The sequence below is a fragment of the Petromyzon marinus genome, unplaced genomic scaffold (assembly GCF_048934315.1).
Source record: "Petromyzon marinus isolate PM22_M1 ecotype Great Lakes invasive population unplaced genomic scaffold, UKy_Petmar_22M1.pri1.0 PM_G_Scaffold_36, whole genome shotgun sequence".
In the NCBI taxonomy this organism is placed as follows: domain Eukaryota; kingdom Metazoa; phylum Chordata; class Hyperoartia; order Petromyzontiformes; family Petromyzontidae; genus Petromyzon; species Petromyzon marinus.
In genome coordinates this window covers 1,253,999-1,273,388 of record NW_027422939.1, presented here as the reverse complement: position 1 = coordinate 1,273,388, position 19,390 = coordinate 1,253,999, and the positions used below count along the sequence as shown (strand labels likewise).

Here is a 19,390-nt window from a genome sequence, read left to right as displayed (position 1 = left end):
GTCGCGTGATCACATGAAAGTGATAATAAAATTACTCATCTTGCTATCCCACCTATTTATGAAAGCCACCGTCAAGGAAACAACTCCATGTGTGGAATGTTCTCAATTCCCTAACCCACCAGCAAAGAAACAACACGAAACAAACTGCTTTATTTTACATTGTCGTCAATGTTTATTTAATTACAACACCGTAACGTCACAAACCACGAGAGCATACAAAAGTGGGGCCAACACCAAAGAGCAATAATACGACACGATCTAACCCAAAAACAACGTCTATTATGGTCAACGTTGGTCACGGAAGCCTACAACTTCTGGATGTTAATGTAGATGTTTATTGTTCACGTTGTTATTCCTCGTTATTAAAGAAGCCTACTACTACTGGACGTTAAACAGAATTGCAGACGGTTTTTTTTTTTATTGGTCACTGGGTGTTGGCCGTGAGAAGGAATCGAACTCGGGTGTCCGGGGGTTCGTAGCGCGGCACAGTGCTGACCGCTACTACAACTACCGCTCCCCACCGCTCGTTCAAGCAGCAGCAAGGCAATGACGAGCATATATCACTCGCACTGAGACTTAAACATCATGAAACTATGTCCTAATTGGCATATCTATAAAAAACAATCAAACTGTGTTGACTATGTAGATTAGTGACTGCAAGGGTTGCGATTCGAATCTATGCATCAATTAGATTTGAAGCTCAATGATACTGGTAGGAACCTCCTGGTTACACCACCAGCCCACAGGGGATTATTGTGTCCGTCCGTCCGTCGTGCATCTAAAAATGGGAGGGGTGGGGCTGGGTGGAGAGGGGAGGATGGGGAGGGGCTGGGTGGGGAGGGGAGGGTGGGGAGGGGCTGGGTGGGGAGGGGAGGGTGGGGAGGGGCTGGGTGAGGGGTGGGAGGGGTGGGGCTGGGTGGGGGAGGGGAGGGGCTGGTCACCCCGTGGTGCCCTTATTAAACTCAACGTGTAACCTACTCACGCCGGCTAGTGCCCGCCCTCACAGTCGGGCATATTTGCGGAATACACCACGTGGTGGTGCCGTTGACCCTGGCCATTGACCGAGCAACCCAACGTTCCTACCAGCTCCCTCTGCAAGAGAATGTGTTTGTTCATAAACCCACTGGACTATTTGGTTACCAGGTGGACGGCGGAACAATTTCATTCTAGGAATAGATTGCGTCGAGTCAAATTGCATTCTGAGTGTGTGGCGTGTGCCAAGTGCATTCATTGCATGTGCGATGAAGACTTGTCACACTTATCTTGAGATGGTTTCTTTACTGTAGAGACGCGTTCACTCAAACAGGCGGAGACCTCCACTGCAACAGCCCCGATTCTCCCACGCATCTCCCCAATTCCCGAACGGTCTCGCTTGTTCCAGAGGCTCGCTCCACCGGCAGATTCTACCGTCGTTACCTCATTCCCGTAGCCCACCAGTCGAACGACATCAACATCTTTAACAACAAAATCAACATCATCAACATCATCAAAATCAACATCATCAACAACAACATCATAAACATCAACAACCAAATCAACAACAACAATGCCACAGCCACGACTGCTCCTACTACCGCTGCTACTGCGGCCGCTGCGACAGACGCCACTGCTGCCACTGCTGCCACAGCTGCCACTGCTGCCACAGCTGCCACTGCTGCCACAGCTGCCGCTGACTCCGCTGCTGCTCGAGAAATCTTTGTGACAGGAAGTGCTCCCTGTCCCAGCCGTCATTCTTGTAGCTGGCGTGGAGCTTGCGGTGAGCCCAGAGAGCGGTGAGCAAAGCCCTCGCTGCAAATACATCCTGGCTCCATGCCGTCCTGACGCAGCACACACACACACACACAGATGCACAAAGGTAAAGACAAAGATCCCCCGTGTAGCCTTAACAGACTGTAGGGGCGAGTGCTGTTAGCGAGCACCTATGAAGGCCGGCACAGTACACGAGGGGGTGGGTGGCCAGCACCACGCCCGGCCGCCTTTGTCTCCCCAGTGGCGATGTTTACACACAGCACCAGGTACTCATTTGAGGCTGAGTCGACCTAGGGGAGGCCCAGGACCGGGACGGGTTCAAATAATCGTCACCGGTGTTGGCCGTTAGCGGGAATCGAGTCGCCGGGTTCGTAGCGCAGCGTAGCGCTAACCACTACACTACCGCTCCCAAGACACACACACAGACACACACACATACACACACATACACACACAGACACACACACAGATATATACACACAGATACACACAGACACACACAGATACACACAGACACACACAGACACACACAGACACAGACACACACAGACACACACAGACACAGACACACACAGACACACACGGACACACAGATACACACAGACACACAGAAACACACAGACACACACAGACAGACCAAAGATCAAAGATCCCCCATATAGCCTTAACAGACTGTAGGGGCAAGTGCTGTTAGCGAGCACCTATGAAGGCCGGTAACGGTACACGAGGGGGTGGGTGGCCAGCACCACGCCCGACCGCCTTTGTCTCCCTAGTGGCAATGTTTGCACACTGCACCAGGTACTCATTTGAGGGTGAGTCGACCTAGGGGAGGCCCGGGACCGGTTAAGATAATTGTCACTTGTGTTGGCCGTGAGCGGGAAACGAACCCGTGTCGCCGGGTTCATAGCGCAGTGCGCTAACCGCTACACTATCGCTCCCCCCACACAGACAGACACACACAGACACACAGATACACACAGACACACACAGACACACACAGATACACACAGACACACACAGATACACACAGACACACACAGATACACACAGACACACACAGACACACACAGAGATACACAGACACACACACAGACACACACACACAGACACACACACACACAGACACACACAGACACACACACACAGACACACACAGACACAACAACCGCCATTCGCCACTAAGTGGCGGTGACGTCACCACGACGCTTGTGCCAGGCCATGTGCACCCTGAGGCCACGTGAAGTGTCGAACGCCCGCTGGCAGGAGGTCACGGGGCAGACCCAGGTGCCACGGGTCGACTGACTGAGATGACTGGCTGATGCACCACCTGTGCCCCCTACTGTGCCAACCTGCTGTGCTTTAGCCACCCGGCGCTCCGCTCGTTGTTGTGAGCGTCGCTCCTCCGCCCTCCGTTGTTGTTGGAGGGCGACTACCTCCAACTGCCCAGTAGCATCCTTCACGAGCCTCCTCCACAGAGGTCGATCTTGACACCGCTGGTACCAGTCATCGGCAAGTCCACTCAGCTCCACGTCCTCCTGTACCACATCACTCCATCTCTTCTCTAGCCCGTGCCGCGGCCGCTTAGCCCCCTCAATCCGGCCGAACAAAAGCTGTTTCGGCATGCGTTGGCTGGGCATGCGGGCTACATGACCCAGCCATCGCAGCCTTCCCCGCCGGAGGAGCTCACCGATGGGACCCTGCCCAGATCTTTCAAGGATTTGTGAGCTCCTCACACAATCCAGCCTGGTTAAACCCAGGATGGATTGTAGGCAGGCCAGCCTAAATGTTTCTAACCGGCGAAGATGTTCCATTAGGGGGGTCCACGTTTCGCAAGCGTAGAGAAGGGAGGGAATGACCGTGGCCGAGAAGACCTGAAGCTTAGTGCGGAGCGACAGACCAGGTAGCTTCCACACAGCGTTACGCAACCGATGAAAAGATATTGCCGCTCGACTGATTCGGAGTGAGACCTCTGCTGTTAAACTGGAGCCGGTCATGAGCACACTGCCCAGGTATGGGAAACTCATACTCTTTGGTTCTATTCGGTAAAGTCACGTAGGTAAAAAATAAATATGGGAATCTCTCTACTCTCTCCACAACTGCCCCATCACCGATTGGGAGTTGTGGGGGTGGAGTGTCCGATGGTACAAAATACCCAGGCAGGTGCTTAGTTTTGGTGGGGGTGATGGTAAGGCCCCATCTCTTAGTGGCACACTCCAGTCTCAGCAGCCAGCATCTCCAACTCCTCCTCTGAATGAGCAGCAATTACCAAATCATCGGCATACATAACGTGGTTGAGCAATAGGGAGCCATCCCTTGACCGCACCTGGGCATCGATCAGCCTCCCTTATATCTGTACCAAATGGAGATTCCCCCGGTACAGCTATTGAAGGCTTCACGAACTACGTGGTCAAAATAGATGTTAAATAATGTGGGAGCCAGAGGACATCACTGTCGCACCCTGGCCACGAAGTTCTACCCGGGCCCGCTCACCATCATGAAGGTCCTTAATGACCATGAGCAGAGGGTTAGGGACTCCGAAAGCACTAAGAACAACCCAGAGCCCAGGCCTACTGATGGTATCATAGGCCTTGAGCAGGTCAAAAAAGCAGAGATGTAGAATTTCCTACACTTCTGCTGTAGCAGACCGATAGAAAATATGGCATCTTTGCAGGACCGCCCTTTCCTGAAACCGCAATGGGGCTCTGCAAGCCTCGCCTCAGCGTGCCTGGCAAGGCGATGTTGAATAATCCTTGCCATGACCTTTCCCAGCACACTGAGGCATGAGATGCCCCTGTAGTTGTTACAGTCTGTGCGGTCCCCCTTCTTAAAGAGGGGGACCACCAGGGCATCCTTCCAATCCTGCGGAACCCGTCCAGTGGTCCAGACTGCTGTTATGATGTCATATAGGGCAGTCTGTGCACAAACGCCACCCTCCCTCAGCATTTTGCTTGGGAGATAATCTCTACCCAGTGCCTTTCCTGGTCTCAGACTCTGGATCGCCTTCAGTACTTCTTCAACAGATGGCACCTCAGCCAGCCACTCACAGGGGGTGACTTCCTCTTCCAATATATGAGGCACCGCAGCCTCAGCAGGGTTATCCCCACTTTGTCCCACGATGTTTTCCAGGTTGGGGGATTTCCCCTCCCCCAGGACCTCCGAAAAATGCTCAGCAAATCTGCAAACCTGTTCCTGGGGGTCGGAGATTGGGTCACCGTTCTTTCTCTTATTGATGGTAATAGGTGTGGCGCTGCAGGTTACTTTTTTTGATGGAGTTAAATAGGAATTTGTGATCGCAGGCCATTGGGGCAGACTCCATCTCCTCAGCAACCTGCAACCACCAACCATCCTTGAGGCGCCTCACGGCTCTACGAACCTCTGAGCGAAGGCTGCGGTAAGCCTCCTCATTCTCTGACATGGGATGTTGTAGATGATGAGAGTGGGCCTGTCGCTTTTTCTCAGCCAGCCTGAACACCTCCTTTGTCAGCCAGGGTCTCTGAGGAGGTCTGGACCGTGTACCCAAAGAAGCCATTGCAGCTGCATAAGCCACAGTCCTAAACCTCGCCCATTTCCCCTCGACATGAGGAGGTTTGGGATGATGCCAACCCCAGCTGCAAGCGATGATTAAATTCTCGCTTGAAACTTTAATCTGCTAGCTGAGACCATGCCACTATGGGTTTGAATGGGGTCCTGGGTGTACACCCACCACCGGAGTGGAAGAATGGCAGGCGCATCTTAAAAATGACAAGTCGATGGTCAGTGGGCAGATCAGCTCCTGGTGTCAAGGACATGGGCCCGCATCCACTGTTACGTCACAATGTAGTCCAGCAGATGTTCTTGCTTGTGTAGTGACTGTGATTGTCACTGTGTGGTGCCGGGCTTACGAAACCGCGGCGGATAATGTCTTGGCAATATGTGTAGTCCGCTTACTGGGCGAAGTACCAGCCCTCACGGGGCTTGGGTGAGCACTGTGCAGCGTGGAGGCACTAACGTGCAGTGTGCGGTGCGGGCTCCCGGTGAGGGAGCGAGAGGGAGTGTCAGCCAGGCAGGGTTACGTTGGGACATGATACGCTGGTTGGCCTGCCCACACGTGACCGGATGATATTGGAGGGGGGCCTCCGGTGGACGGGGGCCGCTGGGCGGTCACGTGGTATAGCAGAGCTCTCGGGGAGCCTTCGGGAAAGAGCCGGAGAGATCTGGAAGGTGGGCGGGGCGAGGGGCGGAGCCAACCCCAGCCCAGGCCGATATAACGGGGGCCCCGGTAGGGGCTCGGGGTTCTTCGTGTTGCTGGTGATGAAGATCCACGTCGGGTTGAAGAAGCCTCTAGCCACGTGGTCCGGGACCCAGCTTGTGGTCTGGGGCGGGATAGCGAACCGCGTCTAGTTCTGCCGTAGCGTGGCTCGATGAGCATTCAACACCCAGGTGTAGGTTGTGTTACGTTACGTTGAGTTTCTGAATAAAGTGTTGCTCCCAAGACAACGTCTGCGACTCAGTTGGACTCGCTACACTTGGACCTGGCATGCATCCATGATGTTGTGTGGATGTGCCGATGCCGGAACAGCGTGTTGGTAATTACAAGCCCATGGGCTGCACAACAATCTATCAGTCTCTTACCGTTGTTATTGAGCTGATCTGGCCCATGCCCTCCAATCACTCCAGACCAGGTGCTAGCATCATGACCAACTCGGGCATTGAAGTCACCCAACAAGATGACTCTATCCCGAGGGGCCACTTTAGCCAGTATCTGTGACAGGAGGTCATAGAAGCCATCTGACTCATCGGCCTTGCCTGCATCCCTCCAGATGTTCGTCTTCAGTGGGGGCATACATAACCATGACCACCACTCCTCGCCTCTGGTTGATGGGAAGGCGAGCCCAAAGTAGCCTGGGGATTACAGCAACCCACACCTGACCGCCACACTCCCACGCCCCCTTCATTCTTTTGTTCAGAAGAAGAGCCACTCCCTGTTGTTTGGCAGTCTCCTGCCCCGAGTAAAGGACTGTCCACCCCTCATGGTGGCAGGAGCCAGAGCCGGTCCCCTGGACCTCCTGAATACCAGAGATGCAGGCGGTACCAGTCCAGCTCCCAACAAAAGAATGGAAGCCTCTCCTCCGCAGTGAGCATTCGAACATTCCACGTGGCCATCTGTAGAGGCTTTTTGTTGTTCCAGGAGAAGCCCCGAGGGTAAAGATTCAATCTCCTCGCTCCGCCAAATGGGGTTTGGCCAGGAGACGTCATAGACGCCCGTACCCCTGGTGCCTCCGGCACAAACTTAATAAATGCATTACCTCGTATTTTAGTGGTAGTTAATTGAAAGTGGAGGGGTTACCAGTCCCTCGCACTGGTCCAAAGCCCCCTTTTGGCCGCTGTGGTGGTAACAAATGCCATGAAGGGAAAGGCCAATCTAAATTGGCCCTCCCCCCACGGCACTGCCCACCACAACATTGCCATCCGGCACCTCGAGGAGGTAGGGGGTTGTTTTTGCCGGACAATACACACACACGGACATACATACACACACACATACATCCACACACGAGTACACACATACACACACATACACAAAGACCCTCCATATAGCCTTAACAGACTGTAGGGGCAAGTGCTGTGAGGGGGTTGGTGGCAAGCACAATGCCCGACCACCTTTGTCTGCCCAGTGGTGATGTTTACACACCACCCAAGGTACTCATTTGAGGCTGAGTACACCTAGGGGAGGCCCAGGACCATTTCAGATAATCGTCACCGGTGTTGGCCACGAGCGGGAATTGAACCCGGGTCGCCGGGTTCGTAGCGCTAACCACTACTTTACCACTACCCATCTTGGTGTGGGGGTCACCTGAGTCTCGATGTTGTGGCCTTTGAGTGCCGAGCGGATGAAGTGCAGCACGCAGTCCACCAGCCCCTCACACTGCCGCATGCTCAGCCGCCTGTCCGGGTCTGCCGAGCTCAACTCCCTGCAACGTCACCGCCGTGACGTGAACCCTGACGTCCCCGTCACGTCAACCGCGACATTCCCGTCGCGTCCACCGCGACGTCCCCGTCACGTCTGCCTCGGCGCGCCTTACCGCAGGCACGCCAGGGCGTTGCAGAACGCCGCGGAAGGCGAGGCGGGCGAGCTGGGTGAGGAGGGTGATGAGGGTTTGTCTCCAACGTTGCTCCTCCAGCCGCTCTCTGGCACCAGCACGAGCTCCACCAGCGCCGGGAGGCAGAGCTCCACCAGCGCAGCCCTCAGAGGCTCGTGGCACGACAGGTTCCACAGCGTGCCTGGGGTAGGGGTGGCGAGGGTGGGTGGGTGGTGAGTGTGAGTGGTGAGTGTGGGTGGTGAGCATGGCGAGAGTGGTGAGCCTGGTGAGCGTGGTGAGCGTGGTGAGAGTGGTGAGCGTGACGAGCGTGGCGAGCATGGGTGGTGAGTGTGGGTGGTGAGTGTGGGTGGTGAGTGTGGGTGGTGAGCGTGGGTGGTGAGCGTGGGTGGTGAGTGTGGGTGGTGAGAGTGGGTGGTGAGTGGTGAGTGTGGGTGGCGAGAGTGGGTGGTGAGTGTGGGTGGGTTGCTACCGGTGATCTTCTCCAGGGTGTGAGGGTTGTGAGTGCGTCCCAGCAGGCTGGCGAAGGCCGCGATGCCTCCATTGTTGCAGAGGGCCAATGCGCCAACATGGTTGGAGCTGAGGACTTGCAACACCTCACATGCATACGCACGCACCTGTGGGGGCACGGGGAGATGAGGAGATGCACAAACAACAACCGCCATACGCCACCAAGTGGCGGTGATGTCACCACGACGCTTGTGCCAGGCTATGTGCACCTTGAGGCCACGTGAAGTGTCGAACGCCCGCTGGCAGAAGGTCAAGGGACAGACCCAGGTGCCACGGGTCGACTGACTGAGATGACTGGCTGATGCACCGCCTGTGCCCCCTCCTGTGCCAACCTGCTGTGCTTTAGCCACCCGGCGCTCCGCTCGTTGTTGTGAGCGTCACTCCTCCGCCCTCCGTTGTTGTTGGAGGGCGACTGCCTCCAACTGCCCAGTAGCGTCCTTCACGAGCCTCCTCCACAGAGGCCGATTTTTACACCGCTGGTACCAGTCATCGGGAAGTCGACTCAGCTCCACATCCTCTTGTACCACGTCACTCCATCTCTTCTCTAGCCCGTGCCGCGCACAGACAAAGATACCCCGTATAGCCTTAACAGACTGTAGGGGCAAGTGCTGTTAGCGAGCGCCTTTAAAGGCCAGCACGGCACACGAGGGGGTGGGTGGCCAGCACCATGCCCGGCCGCCTTTGTCTCCCTAGCGGCGATGTTTACACATCGCTCCAGGTACTCATTTGAAGCTGAGTCGACCTACACACACACAGACACATATCCTTGTGCGCCCCACCCGTGGTCTCACCTGGTCGTCGTCCTCACGGTCAGTGAGCAGCGTGAGGAGTGAGCGCGGCGTCCCAGCCGCCCTCACCACTGCCACCGCCCACTCCTCGGGTTGCTCGCAACCACCACTGCCACCACGGCCACCACCCCCACCAACACCACCACCACCGCCACCACCACCACCCCCACCACCACCATCACCACTGCCACCACGGCCACCACCCCCACCAACACCACCACCACCACCACCGCCACCACCGCCACCACCACCACCACCAACACCACCACCACCGCCACCACCACCAACACCACCACCCCACCACCACCAACACCACCACCGCCACCAACACCACCACCGACAACACCACCACCACCAACACCACCGCCACCAACACCACCACCAATAACACCACCACCAACACCACCACCGCCACCACCCCCACCAACACCACCAACACCACCAACACCACCGCCACCACCGTCACCAACACCACCACCACCCCCACCACCACCAACACCACCAACACCACAGCCAGCGGCGGTGGTGTTGGTGGTGGTGCAGCAGCAGCAGCAGCGTCTGAGAGCGCCCAGGAAGCCGAGCCACCAGCGGCACAGCGAGGAGCCAAGCGGCAGTGCGGCAGTAGCAGCAGGGACAGCAGCAGGAGCAGCAGCAGGGACAGCAGGGGCAGCGGCGGCAGGGGCAGCAGGGGCAGCGGCGGCAGGGGCAGCAGCAGCAGGGACAGCAGCAGCAGGGGCAGCAGCAGCAGGGACAGCAGCAGGGACAGCAGCAGCAGGGACAGCAACAGCAGGGACAGCGGGGGCAGCAGGGGCAGCAGCAGCAGCAGGGACAGCAGCAGGGGCAGCAGGGACAGCAGGGACAGCAGGGACAGCAGCAGCAGGGGCAGCAGCAGCAGGGACAGCAGGGGCAGCAACAGGGGCAGCAGGGACAGCGGGGGCAGCAGGGACAGCAGGGGCAGCAGCAGCAGGGACAGCAGGGGCAGCAACAGCAGCAGGGACAGCAGAAGGGTCAGGGCGCAGAGCGTGAGACAGGAAGGCCGCGTTGGCCATGGTGGTGACAAAGTCCTCGACCTGGGGGGGAGGGAGGGGGAGTGGGGGAGTGGTGAGTGTACTAGTGGTGAGTGTACTAGTGGTGAGTGTACTAGTGGTGAGTAGTGGTGAGTGTACTAGTGGTGAGTGTACTAGTGGTGAGTGGTGAGTGTACTAGTGGTGAGTAGTGGTGAGTGGTGAGTGTACTAGTGGTCAGTGTACTAGTGGTGAGTGGTGGGGGTACTAGTGGTGAGTAGTGGTGAGTGGTGAGTGTACTAGTGGTGAGTGTACTAGTGGTGAGTGTACTAGTGGTGAGTGGTGAGTGTACTAGTGGTGAGTGTACTAGTGGTGAGTGGTGAGTGTACTAGTGGTAAGTGTACTAGTGGTGAGTAGTGGTGAGTGGTGAGAGTACTAGTGGTGAGTGTACTAGTGGTGAGTAGTGGTGAGTGGTGAGTGTACTAGTGGTGAGTGTACTAGTGGTGAGTGGTGAGTAGTGGTGAGTGGTGGGTGTACTAGTGGTGAGTATACCAGTGGTGAGTGTACTAGTGGTGAGTAGTGGTGAGTGTACTAGTGGTGAGTAGTGGTGAGTGTACTAGTGGTGAGTGGTGAGTAGTGGTGAGTGTTGAGTAGTGGTGAGTGTACTAGTGGTGAGTGTACTAGTGGTGAGTGGTGAGTGTACTAGTGGTGAGTAGTGGTGAGTAGTGGTGAGTGTACTAGTGGTGAGTGGTGAGTAGTGGTGAGTGTACTAGTGGTGAGTGTACTAGTGGTGAGTGTACTAGTGGTGAGTAGTGGTGAATGTATTAGTGGTGAGTGTACTAGTGGTGAGTGGTGAGTAGTGGTGAGTAGTGGTGAGTGTACTAGTGGTGAGTGGTGAGTAGTGGTGAGTGTTGAGTGTACTAGTGGTGAGTGTACTAGTGGTGAGTAGTGGTGAGTGGAGAGTAGTGGTGAGTGTACTAGTGGTGAGTGTACTAGTGGTGAGTGGTGAGTAGTGGTGAGTGTTGAGTGTACTAGTGGTGAGTGTACTAGTGGTGAGTGGAGAGTAGTGGTGAGTGTACTAGTGGTGAGTGTACTAGTGGTGAGTGGTGAGTAGTGGTGAGTGTACTAGTGGTGAGTAGTGGTGAGTGTACTAGTGGTGAGTGGTGAGTGTACTAGTGGTGAGTAGTGGTGAGTGTACTAGTGGTGAGTGGTGAGTGTACTAGTGGTGAGTGTACTAGTGGTGAGTGTACTAGTGGTGAGTAGTGGTGAGTAGTGGTGAGTGGTGAGTGTACTAGTGGTGAGTGGTGAGTGTACTAGTGGTGAGTGTACTAGTGGTGAGTAGTGGTGAGTGGTGAGTGTACTTGTGGTGAGTAGTGGTGAGTGTACTAGTGGTGAGTGGTGAGTAGTGGTGAGTGTACTAGTGGTGAGTGTACTAGTGGTGAGTAGTGGTGAGTGTTGAGTGTAAACTCACCAGGCGATGCTGAACCCCCCAAACCCGGATCCAACTCCACACGACGAACCGGTTCCAAACACAAGTCGACAAGGTATTGATTCAGACTCTAAGTCGATTCCTCATGCAATTCAATGAGCAATCGAATTCTAATACAACTCTTCAATCCGATTCCCCGTGCAAGTCAATAAGAGTCGATTCTTAATGCGTTTAAAAAGGAGTCGACTCCTCACGAAACAATGTTGAGAATCAATTTATACGGTGGCGTCACGGAGGTAAAATAAAACAAAATAAAAGAAAACAATTAAATCACGACGTTTCGGAGGCAACACAAGTCTCCTTCTTCAGGTGGAACAGACACAGCGGTGTACTAGTGGTGAGTGGTGAGTAGTGGTGAGTGTACTAGTGGTGAGTGTACTAGTGGTGAGTGTTGAGTGTACTAGTGGTGAGTGTACTAGTGGTGAGTGTACTAGTGGTGAGTGTTGAGTGTACTAGTGGTGAGTAGTGGTGAGTGTACTAGTGGTGAGTAGTGGTGAGTGGTGAGTAGTGGTGAGTGGTGAGTGTACTAGTGGTGAGTGGTGGTGAGTGGTGAGTGTACTAGTGGTGAGTGTACTAGTGGTGAGTAGTGGTGAGTGGTGGGTGTACTAGTGGTGAGTGTACTAGTGGTGAGTGTACTAGTGGTGAGTAGTGGTGAGTGTACTAGTGGTGAGTGTACTAGTGGTGAGTAGTGGTGAGTGGTGAGCAGTGGTGAGTGGTGAGTGTACTAGTGGTGAGTGGTGAGTGTACTAGTGGTGAGTGTACTAGTGGTGAGTAGTGGTGAGTGGTGAGTGTACTAGTGGTGAGTGTACTAGTGGTGAGTAGTGGTGAGTGGTGGGTGTACTAGTGGTGAGTGTACTAGTGGTGAGTGTACTAGTGGTGAGTGGTGAGTGTACTAGTGGTGAGTGGTGGGTGTACTAGTGGTGAGTGTACTAGTGGTGAGTGTTGAGTAGTGGTGAGTAGTGGTGAGTGTACTAGTGGTGAGTAGTGGTGAGTGGTGAGTGTACTAGTGGTGAGTGGTGAGTAGTGGTGAGTGGTGAGTAGTGGTGAGTGTACTAGTGGTGAGTGTACTAGTGGTGAGTGGTGAGTAGTGGTGAGTGGTGAGTAGTGGTGAGTGTACTAGTGGTGAGTGTACTAGTGGTGAGTAGTGGTGAGTGTACTAGTGGGGGAGTGGTGAGTGTACTAGTGGTGAGTGGTGGTGAGTAGTGGTGAGTGTACTAGTGGTGAGTAGTGGTGAGTGTACTAGTGGTGAGTGGTGAGTGTGCTAGTGGTGAGTGTACTAGTGGTGAGTGGTGAGTGTACTAGTGGTGAGTGTACTAGTGGTGAGTGTACTAGTGGTGAGTGTACTAGTGGTGAGTGGTGAGTGTACTAGTGGTGAGTGGTGGGTGTACTAGTGGTGAGTGTACTAGTGGTGAGTGTACTAGTGGTGAGTGTTGAGTAGTGGTGAGTAGTGGTGAGTGTACTAGTGGTGAGTAGTGGTGAGTGGTGAGTGTACTAGTGGTGAGTGGTGAGTAGTGGTGAGTGGTGAGTAGTGGTGAGTGTACTAGTGGTGAGTGGTGAGTAGTGGTGAGTGGTGAGTAGTGGTGAGTGTACTAGTGGTGAGTGTACTAGTGGTGAGTAGTGGTGAGTGTACTAGTGGGGGAGTGGTGAGTGTACTAGTGGTGAGTGGTGGTGAGTAGTGGTGAGTGTACTAGTGGTGAGTAGTGGTGAGTGTACTAGTGGTGAGTGGTGAGTGTGCTAGTGGTGAGTGTACTAGTGGTGAGTGGTGAGTGTACTAGTGGTGAGTGTACTAGTGGTGAGTGGTGAGTAGTGGTGAGTGGTGAGTAGTGGTGAGTGTACTAGTGGTGAGTGTACTAGTGGTGAGTAGTGGTGAGTAGTGGTGAGTGTACTAGTGGTGAGTGTTGAGTAGTGGTGAGTGTACTAGTGGTGAGTGTACTAGTGGTGAGTGGTGAGTGTACTAGTGGTGAGTGTGCTAGTGGTGAGTAGTGGTGAGTGTACTAGTGGTGAGTGGTGAGTGTACTAGTGGTGAGTGTACTAGTGGTGAGTAGTGGTGAGTAGTGGTGAGTGTACTAGTGGTGAGTGTACTAGTGGTGAGTGGTGAGTAGTGGTGAGTGGTGAGTAGTGGTGAGTGTACTAGTGGTGAGTGTACTAGTGGTGAGTAGTGGTGAGTGTACTAGTGGGGGAGTGGTGAGTGTACTAGTGGTGAGTGGTGGTGAGTAGTGGTGAGTGTACTAGTGGTGAGTAGTGGTGAGTGTACTAGTGGTGAGTGGTGAGTGTGCTAGTGGTGAGTGTACTAGTGGTGAGTGGTGAGTGTACTAGTGGTGAGTGTACTAGTGGTGAGTGTATTAGTGGTGAGTGTACTAGTGGTGAGTGGTGAGTAGTGGTGAGTGGTGAGTAGTGGTGAGTGTACTAGTGGTGAGTGTACTAGTGGTGAGTAGTGGTGAGTAGTGGTGAGTGTACTAGTGGTGAGTGTTGAGTAGTGGTGAGTGTACTAGTGGTGAGTGTACTAGTGGTGAGTGGTGAGTGTACTAGTGGTGAGTGTGCTAGTGGTGAGTAGTGGTGAGTGTACTAGTGGTGAGTGGTGAGTGTACTAGTGGTGAGTGTACTAGTGGTGAGTAGTGGTGAGTAGTGGTGAGTGTACTAGTGGTGAGTGTACTAGTGGTGAGTGTACTAGTGGTGAGTGGTGGGTGTACTAGTGGTGAGTGTACTAGTGGTGAGTGGTGAGTAGTGGTGAGTGTACTAGTGGTGAGTGTACTAGTGGTGAGTGGTGAGTAGTGGTGAGTGGTGAGTGTACTAGTGGTGAGTAGTGGTGAGTGTACTAGTGAGTAGTGGTGAGTGTACTAGTGGTGAGTGTACTAGTGGTGAGTGTACTAGTGGTGAGTGGTGGGTGTACTAGTGGTGAGTGTACTAGTGGTGAGTGGTGAGTAGTGGTGAGTGTACTAGTGGTGAGTGGTGAGTAGTGGTAAGTGGTGAGTGTACTAGTGGTGAGTGTACTAGTGGTAAGTGGTGAGTAGTGGTAAGTGGTGAGTGTACTAGTGGTGAGTGTACTAGTGGTGAGTAGTGGTGAGTGTACTAGTGGTGAGTAGTGGTGAGTGTACTAGTGGTGCGTAGTGGTGAGTGTACTAGTGGTGAGTGTATTAGTGGTGAGTAGTGGTGAGTGTACTAGTGGTGAGTGTACTAGTGGTGAGTAGTGGTGAGTGTACTAGTGGTGAGTGTACTAGTGGTGAGTGGTGAGTAGTGGTGAGTGTACTAGTGGTGAGTGTACTAGTGGTGAGTGGTGAGTGTACTAGTGGTGAGTGTACTAGTGGTGAGTGTACTAGTGGTGAGTAGTGGTGAGTGTACTAGTGATGAGTAGTGGTGAGTGTACTAGTGGTGAGTAGTGGTGAGTGTTGAGTGTAATCTCACCAGGCGATGCTGAACCCCCCGGACCCGGATCCAACTCCACACGACGAACCGGTTCCAAACACAAGTCGACAAGGAATTGATTCAGACGCTAAGTCGATTCCTCATGCAATTCAATAAGCAATCGATTTCTAAGACAATCTACAATCCGATTCCCTGTGCAAGTCAATGGGAGTCGATTCTTATGCGATTAAAAAGGAGTCGACTCCTCACGAAACAATGAGAATCAATTTGTACGGTGGAGTCACGGAGGTAAAATAAAATAAAACAAAAGAAAATTAAATCACGACGTTTCGGAGGCAACACAAGTCTCCTTCTTCAGGTGGAACAGACACACCGGAACATCAGTGTCAAGTGGACAGCTCAGTGACACAGAATTAGTAAAGTTGGACTACATGTTTATTTCTCGAAAGCATTTTGGCTGTAGACCAGTGTAACAAGTCAAAAATTTAACTGGAGGCTTTATTTCTTCCAGCACAAGACGCATGATATGGTAGCTGCAGTAAGCCACCCACCGCCGACACACACACACCCACGTGTATTTGTGGATGCACTAAGCCGACACACAAACACACACCTGTACTTGTGGATGCACTAAGTCCGACACACACACCGACCCATCTGTACTGGTGGATGCACTAAGTCCGACACACACACACACCGACCCACTGTACTGGTGGATGCACTAAGTCCGACACACACACACCTGTACTTGTGGATGCGTTAAGTCCGACACACACACCGACCCACCTGTACTGGTGGGTGCACTAAGTCCGATACACACACACACCTGTACTTGTGGATGCACTAAGTCTGACACACACACACACCTGTACTTGTGGATGCACTAAGTCCGACACACACACACCTGTACTTGTGGATGCACTTAGTCCGACACACACACACCTGTACTTGTGGATGCACTAAGTCCGACACACACACCTGTACTTGTGGATGCACTAAGTCCGACACACACACACCTGTACTGGTGGATTCACTAAGTCCGACACACTCACACACCGACCCACCTGTACTTGTGGATGCACTAAGTCCGACACACATCCACCTGTACTTGTGGATGCGTTAAGTCCGACACACACACACCGACCCACCTGTACTGGTGGATGTCCTCGAAGGACTTGGAGTTGTTGATGGCGAAGACGCAGAGGAAGCGCTGGCGGTCGGAGACTGAAATGGTGGCGGCTGAGGAGCTTGTTCACTAGCTCACTCCTTGTTTAAAAAATGTTGCTTTGAAGGTCTCGCTCTCAAAATAACGCTCCCAAATAATCAACAGATATTGGTAGTGTGCTGCTATCGACCGCCTAGTGGGAAGGATGTTGAAGCTGCGTCTGCACTGAGAGAGCTTTTTGGGCGCCTCCCTAAAGGTGAAATAGTTTTAGTGGGTGATCTAAATTGGAATTGGCTAAACCCGCCGGCCGTGGCCACACATTTTGCAGATGAATTTAATCTGTTTCAATTAATAAATGTCCCCGCAAGACCCAACCTAAAATATTCGGGACAGTCAACTCTGCTTGACGTCCTATTGACATATGCCCCTCACAATTTCACACTGACTGGTGTTCTGGGTAATAACCTTAGTGATCACTCCTTCATTTTTGGAGTGAGATCATCAGCCAGACCCAAAGCCCCCCTAAATTGGTTGAGAAGCACTCTATGAGACACTTCAGCACTCAGGCATTTGCTAATGATGTGCTTCACTCGGATATTGACAAGGTCTCTGATATCCCCAAGCTGATTACGGCTTGGGAGACTTTCAGGTACACGTTTCTCCAAATTCTTAACAAACATGCTCCGTTGGTTAGATTTAAAACTAAATGCAACCGCCCACCATGGTTTGATCATTTGATTACAAAGCTAATGAAAACTAGGGACAAGGCTTGGGCATGTGCTGAGAAAAGTAATTTGGTCAATGACTGGCTAGAATACAGGATTTTAAGGAATAGATGCGTCAAAAAAATACGGCATGCAAAAAATGCCTACTTTTCCTCCACTCTCCTGGAATCACATGGAAATGCCAGGATTTTCTTGAAAACAAATATATCGAAAAGGCATCCAAAACAGACAATCTGCCCGTTGAGCTTAACCGAAATGGGGAATATTTTTCAGATCCCAAAAAAATAGTTGACAATTTTAACCTTCATTTTTCTGAAGCTGGTAATCTTTTTTTATAATGTATTGGGAGTCACCTCTGCTCATGCAAATTCCTACACCCCTGTCCAAACATTAAACGAATTTAGTTTCCAGACAATCCACGAAAGTAATGTTCTGAAACAACTGTCTTACCTCAAAGGGTCTTCCTCTTCCGGAGCAGATAGTATTCCCGTCTTTGCTCTACTAACTGTTGGTCACCTAATATACAAACCTATAGCCCATATTTTCAACCTGTCCATCAAAGAAGCATCAGTTCCTCTAGAATGGAAACATTCCTATGTCCGTCCACTTCACAAAGGGGGCCCTAAAGATGATCCAAATAACTACTGACCTATCTCAATTTTGTCCCCGTTGATGAAAATTTTTGAAAAATTATTGACCTACCAAATTAGCAGTTTCCTGTCCACCAACAATCTACTACATCTAAAACAATCTGGGTTCGGAAAAAAATACAGCACCACATCTGCTGCATTAGACTCTCTGAATCACATTTACAGTAGCCTTGATAATAAGCAGTACTGTACCTGTCTTTTTCTAGACCTGTCCAAAGCTTTTGATACAGTAGACCACAACACCCTGCTTAGTAAATTAAGTTGCCTCGGTTTTTCCGAAAACACAGTAAAATGGTTACAAAATTACCTCTTTTCTCGCACCCAAACTGTATTCACAGATGGTTGGAGGTCAAACAGTGTTAAGATAACAAAAGGGGTTCCACAGGGTTCCATCCTCGGCCCCCTTTTCTTCTATCTTTATGTCAATGACTTGGGCACTGACCTGGATCATTCCAGGGTAAATCTTTTTGCAGATGACACAATAGTGATTACTGCTGGCCGCTCTCCGGATGACGTGATTGCTAAGCTACAGGGTGATTTCATCAAACTACAACATCAGCTAGTTGCTCTTAAACTAGTCCTGAATACCTACAAAACCAAGGTGCTATGCTTCTCACCAGGACTAAAGCAGGAAGTCATGTTTCCCCAATTACATTCCTTAAATAATTATAAAATAGAGCAAGTCAAGATCTATAAGTATCTTGGGGTCATCCTGGATTCAAAACTGAATTTTGAAGATCACATTGATTATATTGGTAAAAAGACAAAAATAAAAATTGGTTTTCTGTATCGACACAAGCACTGCTTCTCCCCAATGTTCCGTTTGGAATTGATAAAAGCTACCATACTGCCTCTACTTGACTACTGTGACATCGTGTATAAATCAGCCCCAAGTACTGTACTGAAGAAGCTTGATTCCATCTATCACTCGGCTTTAAAATTTACATTGAACTTCACATATAGGACTCACCACTGTGATCTCTACATTGGGTCAAACTTAACGTCTCTTAATGTTCGACGGCTTGTGCACCAGATCTTATTTATTCACGATGTACTTACAAAAAAATCCACAGACTACTTGCTGGATCTCCACTCTATTTCAAATAACAAATTTGACCTCAGGTCTTCGCTCATTTACCAGCTTCACATTCCCTATTGCCGTAGGAAGGGCCTTTGCTATTGATGCCCCCAGAGTCTGGAATGCTATTGCCAATAAACTGCAACTTGAATCGCTACCAATGAGATCTTCTCTCAAAACTGCTCTCGAGGAGTTGTACACCCCTAGCTGCCACTGCTATTCATTGGCGTAACATAAAATAAAATGTTTCGCTCCGGATGACGCTGCAAAGTATTATCTGTATTTTGATTTAGCGTGCTGATCTTAAAGGTACATTGAGTAATTTGATACTCAGACCGATGCATCTGTTGTTGTGGAGTAACTCATGCAGCCAACTCTGGCTCTAGGATTTGGTGTTACATGTTATTTATGTAGTTAATTGTAAAAAATCGGTCACAGTCCCTGTGATCACTGTTACGCTGCAATTATGGCTTTATTTTTTGGTGATTTGGAAAACGTTTTTAGGTTTGGACATGTTTGTTTTGTTGTAGTACGGAGTTAAACTGATGGCCTTAATCTAAGTTTTTGTGGTTGTTGTTTGACTTGCATCCCACTGGGATTTTTTGCACACAGCGTTGGTGTACGGCTACTTTTTTCAGGAATATTTTGCTGTTTTTTTCATGGATTTTCTGTTTGCACAGTCACATAGTCACTTTAAGATGTTTTTCTTGTTCGTGTTTTTGTTTTTTTTGTTTGTTGTGGTTGCACCCGATTCAAGAGCCGAATCGCTCACAGGGCTAAAATAAACTGAAA

General features: G+C 51.5%; 1 protein-coding gene across 1 annotated transcript; it reads right to left on the bottom strand.

The window, feature by feature from the left end:
• Positions 1 to 148: 148 nt before the first annotated feature.
• LOC142915858 (catenin delta-2-like) lies at positions 149 to 10,173 on the bottom strand. The gene is made up of 6 exons (XM_076061487.1): positions 10,154 to 10,173; positions 9,128 to 9,308; positions 8,299 to 8,443; positions 7,812 to 8,010; positions 7,583 to 7,700; positions 149 to 1,817 (listed from the first exon to the last, which is right to left on the bottom strand). Exons 1-6 carry the CDS (start codon positions 10,171 to 10,173, stop codon positions 1,728 to 1,730), a joined length of 753 nt encoding a protein of 250 aa, XP_075917602.1. The 3' UTR covers positions 149 to 1,727.
• Between the last annotated feature and the right edge of the window lie 9,217 nt (positions 10,174 to 19,390).

Excerpts from the sequence above, each read along its gene's own strand:
- LOC142915858 (XM_076061487.1), bottom strand. The coding sequence starts at position 10,173 with ATGGCCAACGCGGCCTTCCT. Across the intron at positions 7,701-7,811 it reads AACGCCCTGGCGTGCCTGCG|GGAGTTGAGCTCGGCAGACC; the intron begins GTAAGGCGCGCC and ends GTGACGTTGCAG. Across the intron at positions 1,818-7,582 it reads GCCACAACATCGAGACTCAG|GACGGCATGGAGCCAGGATG; the intron begins GTGACCCCCACA and ends GTGCTGCGTCAG.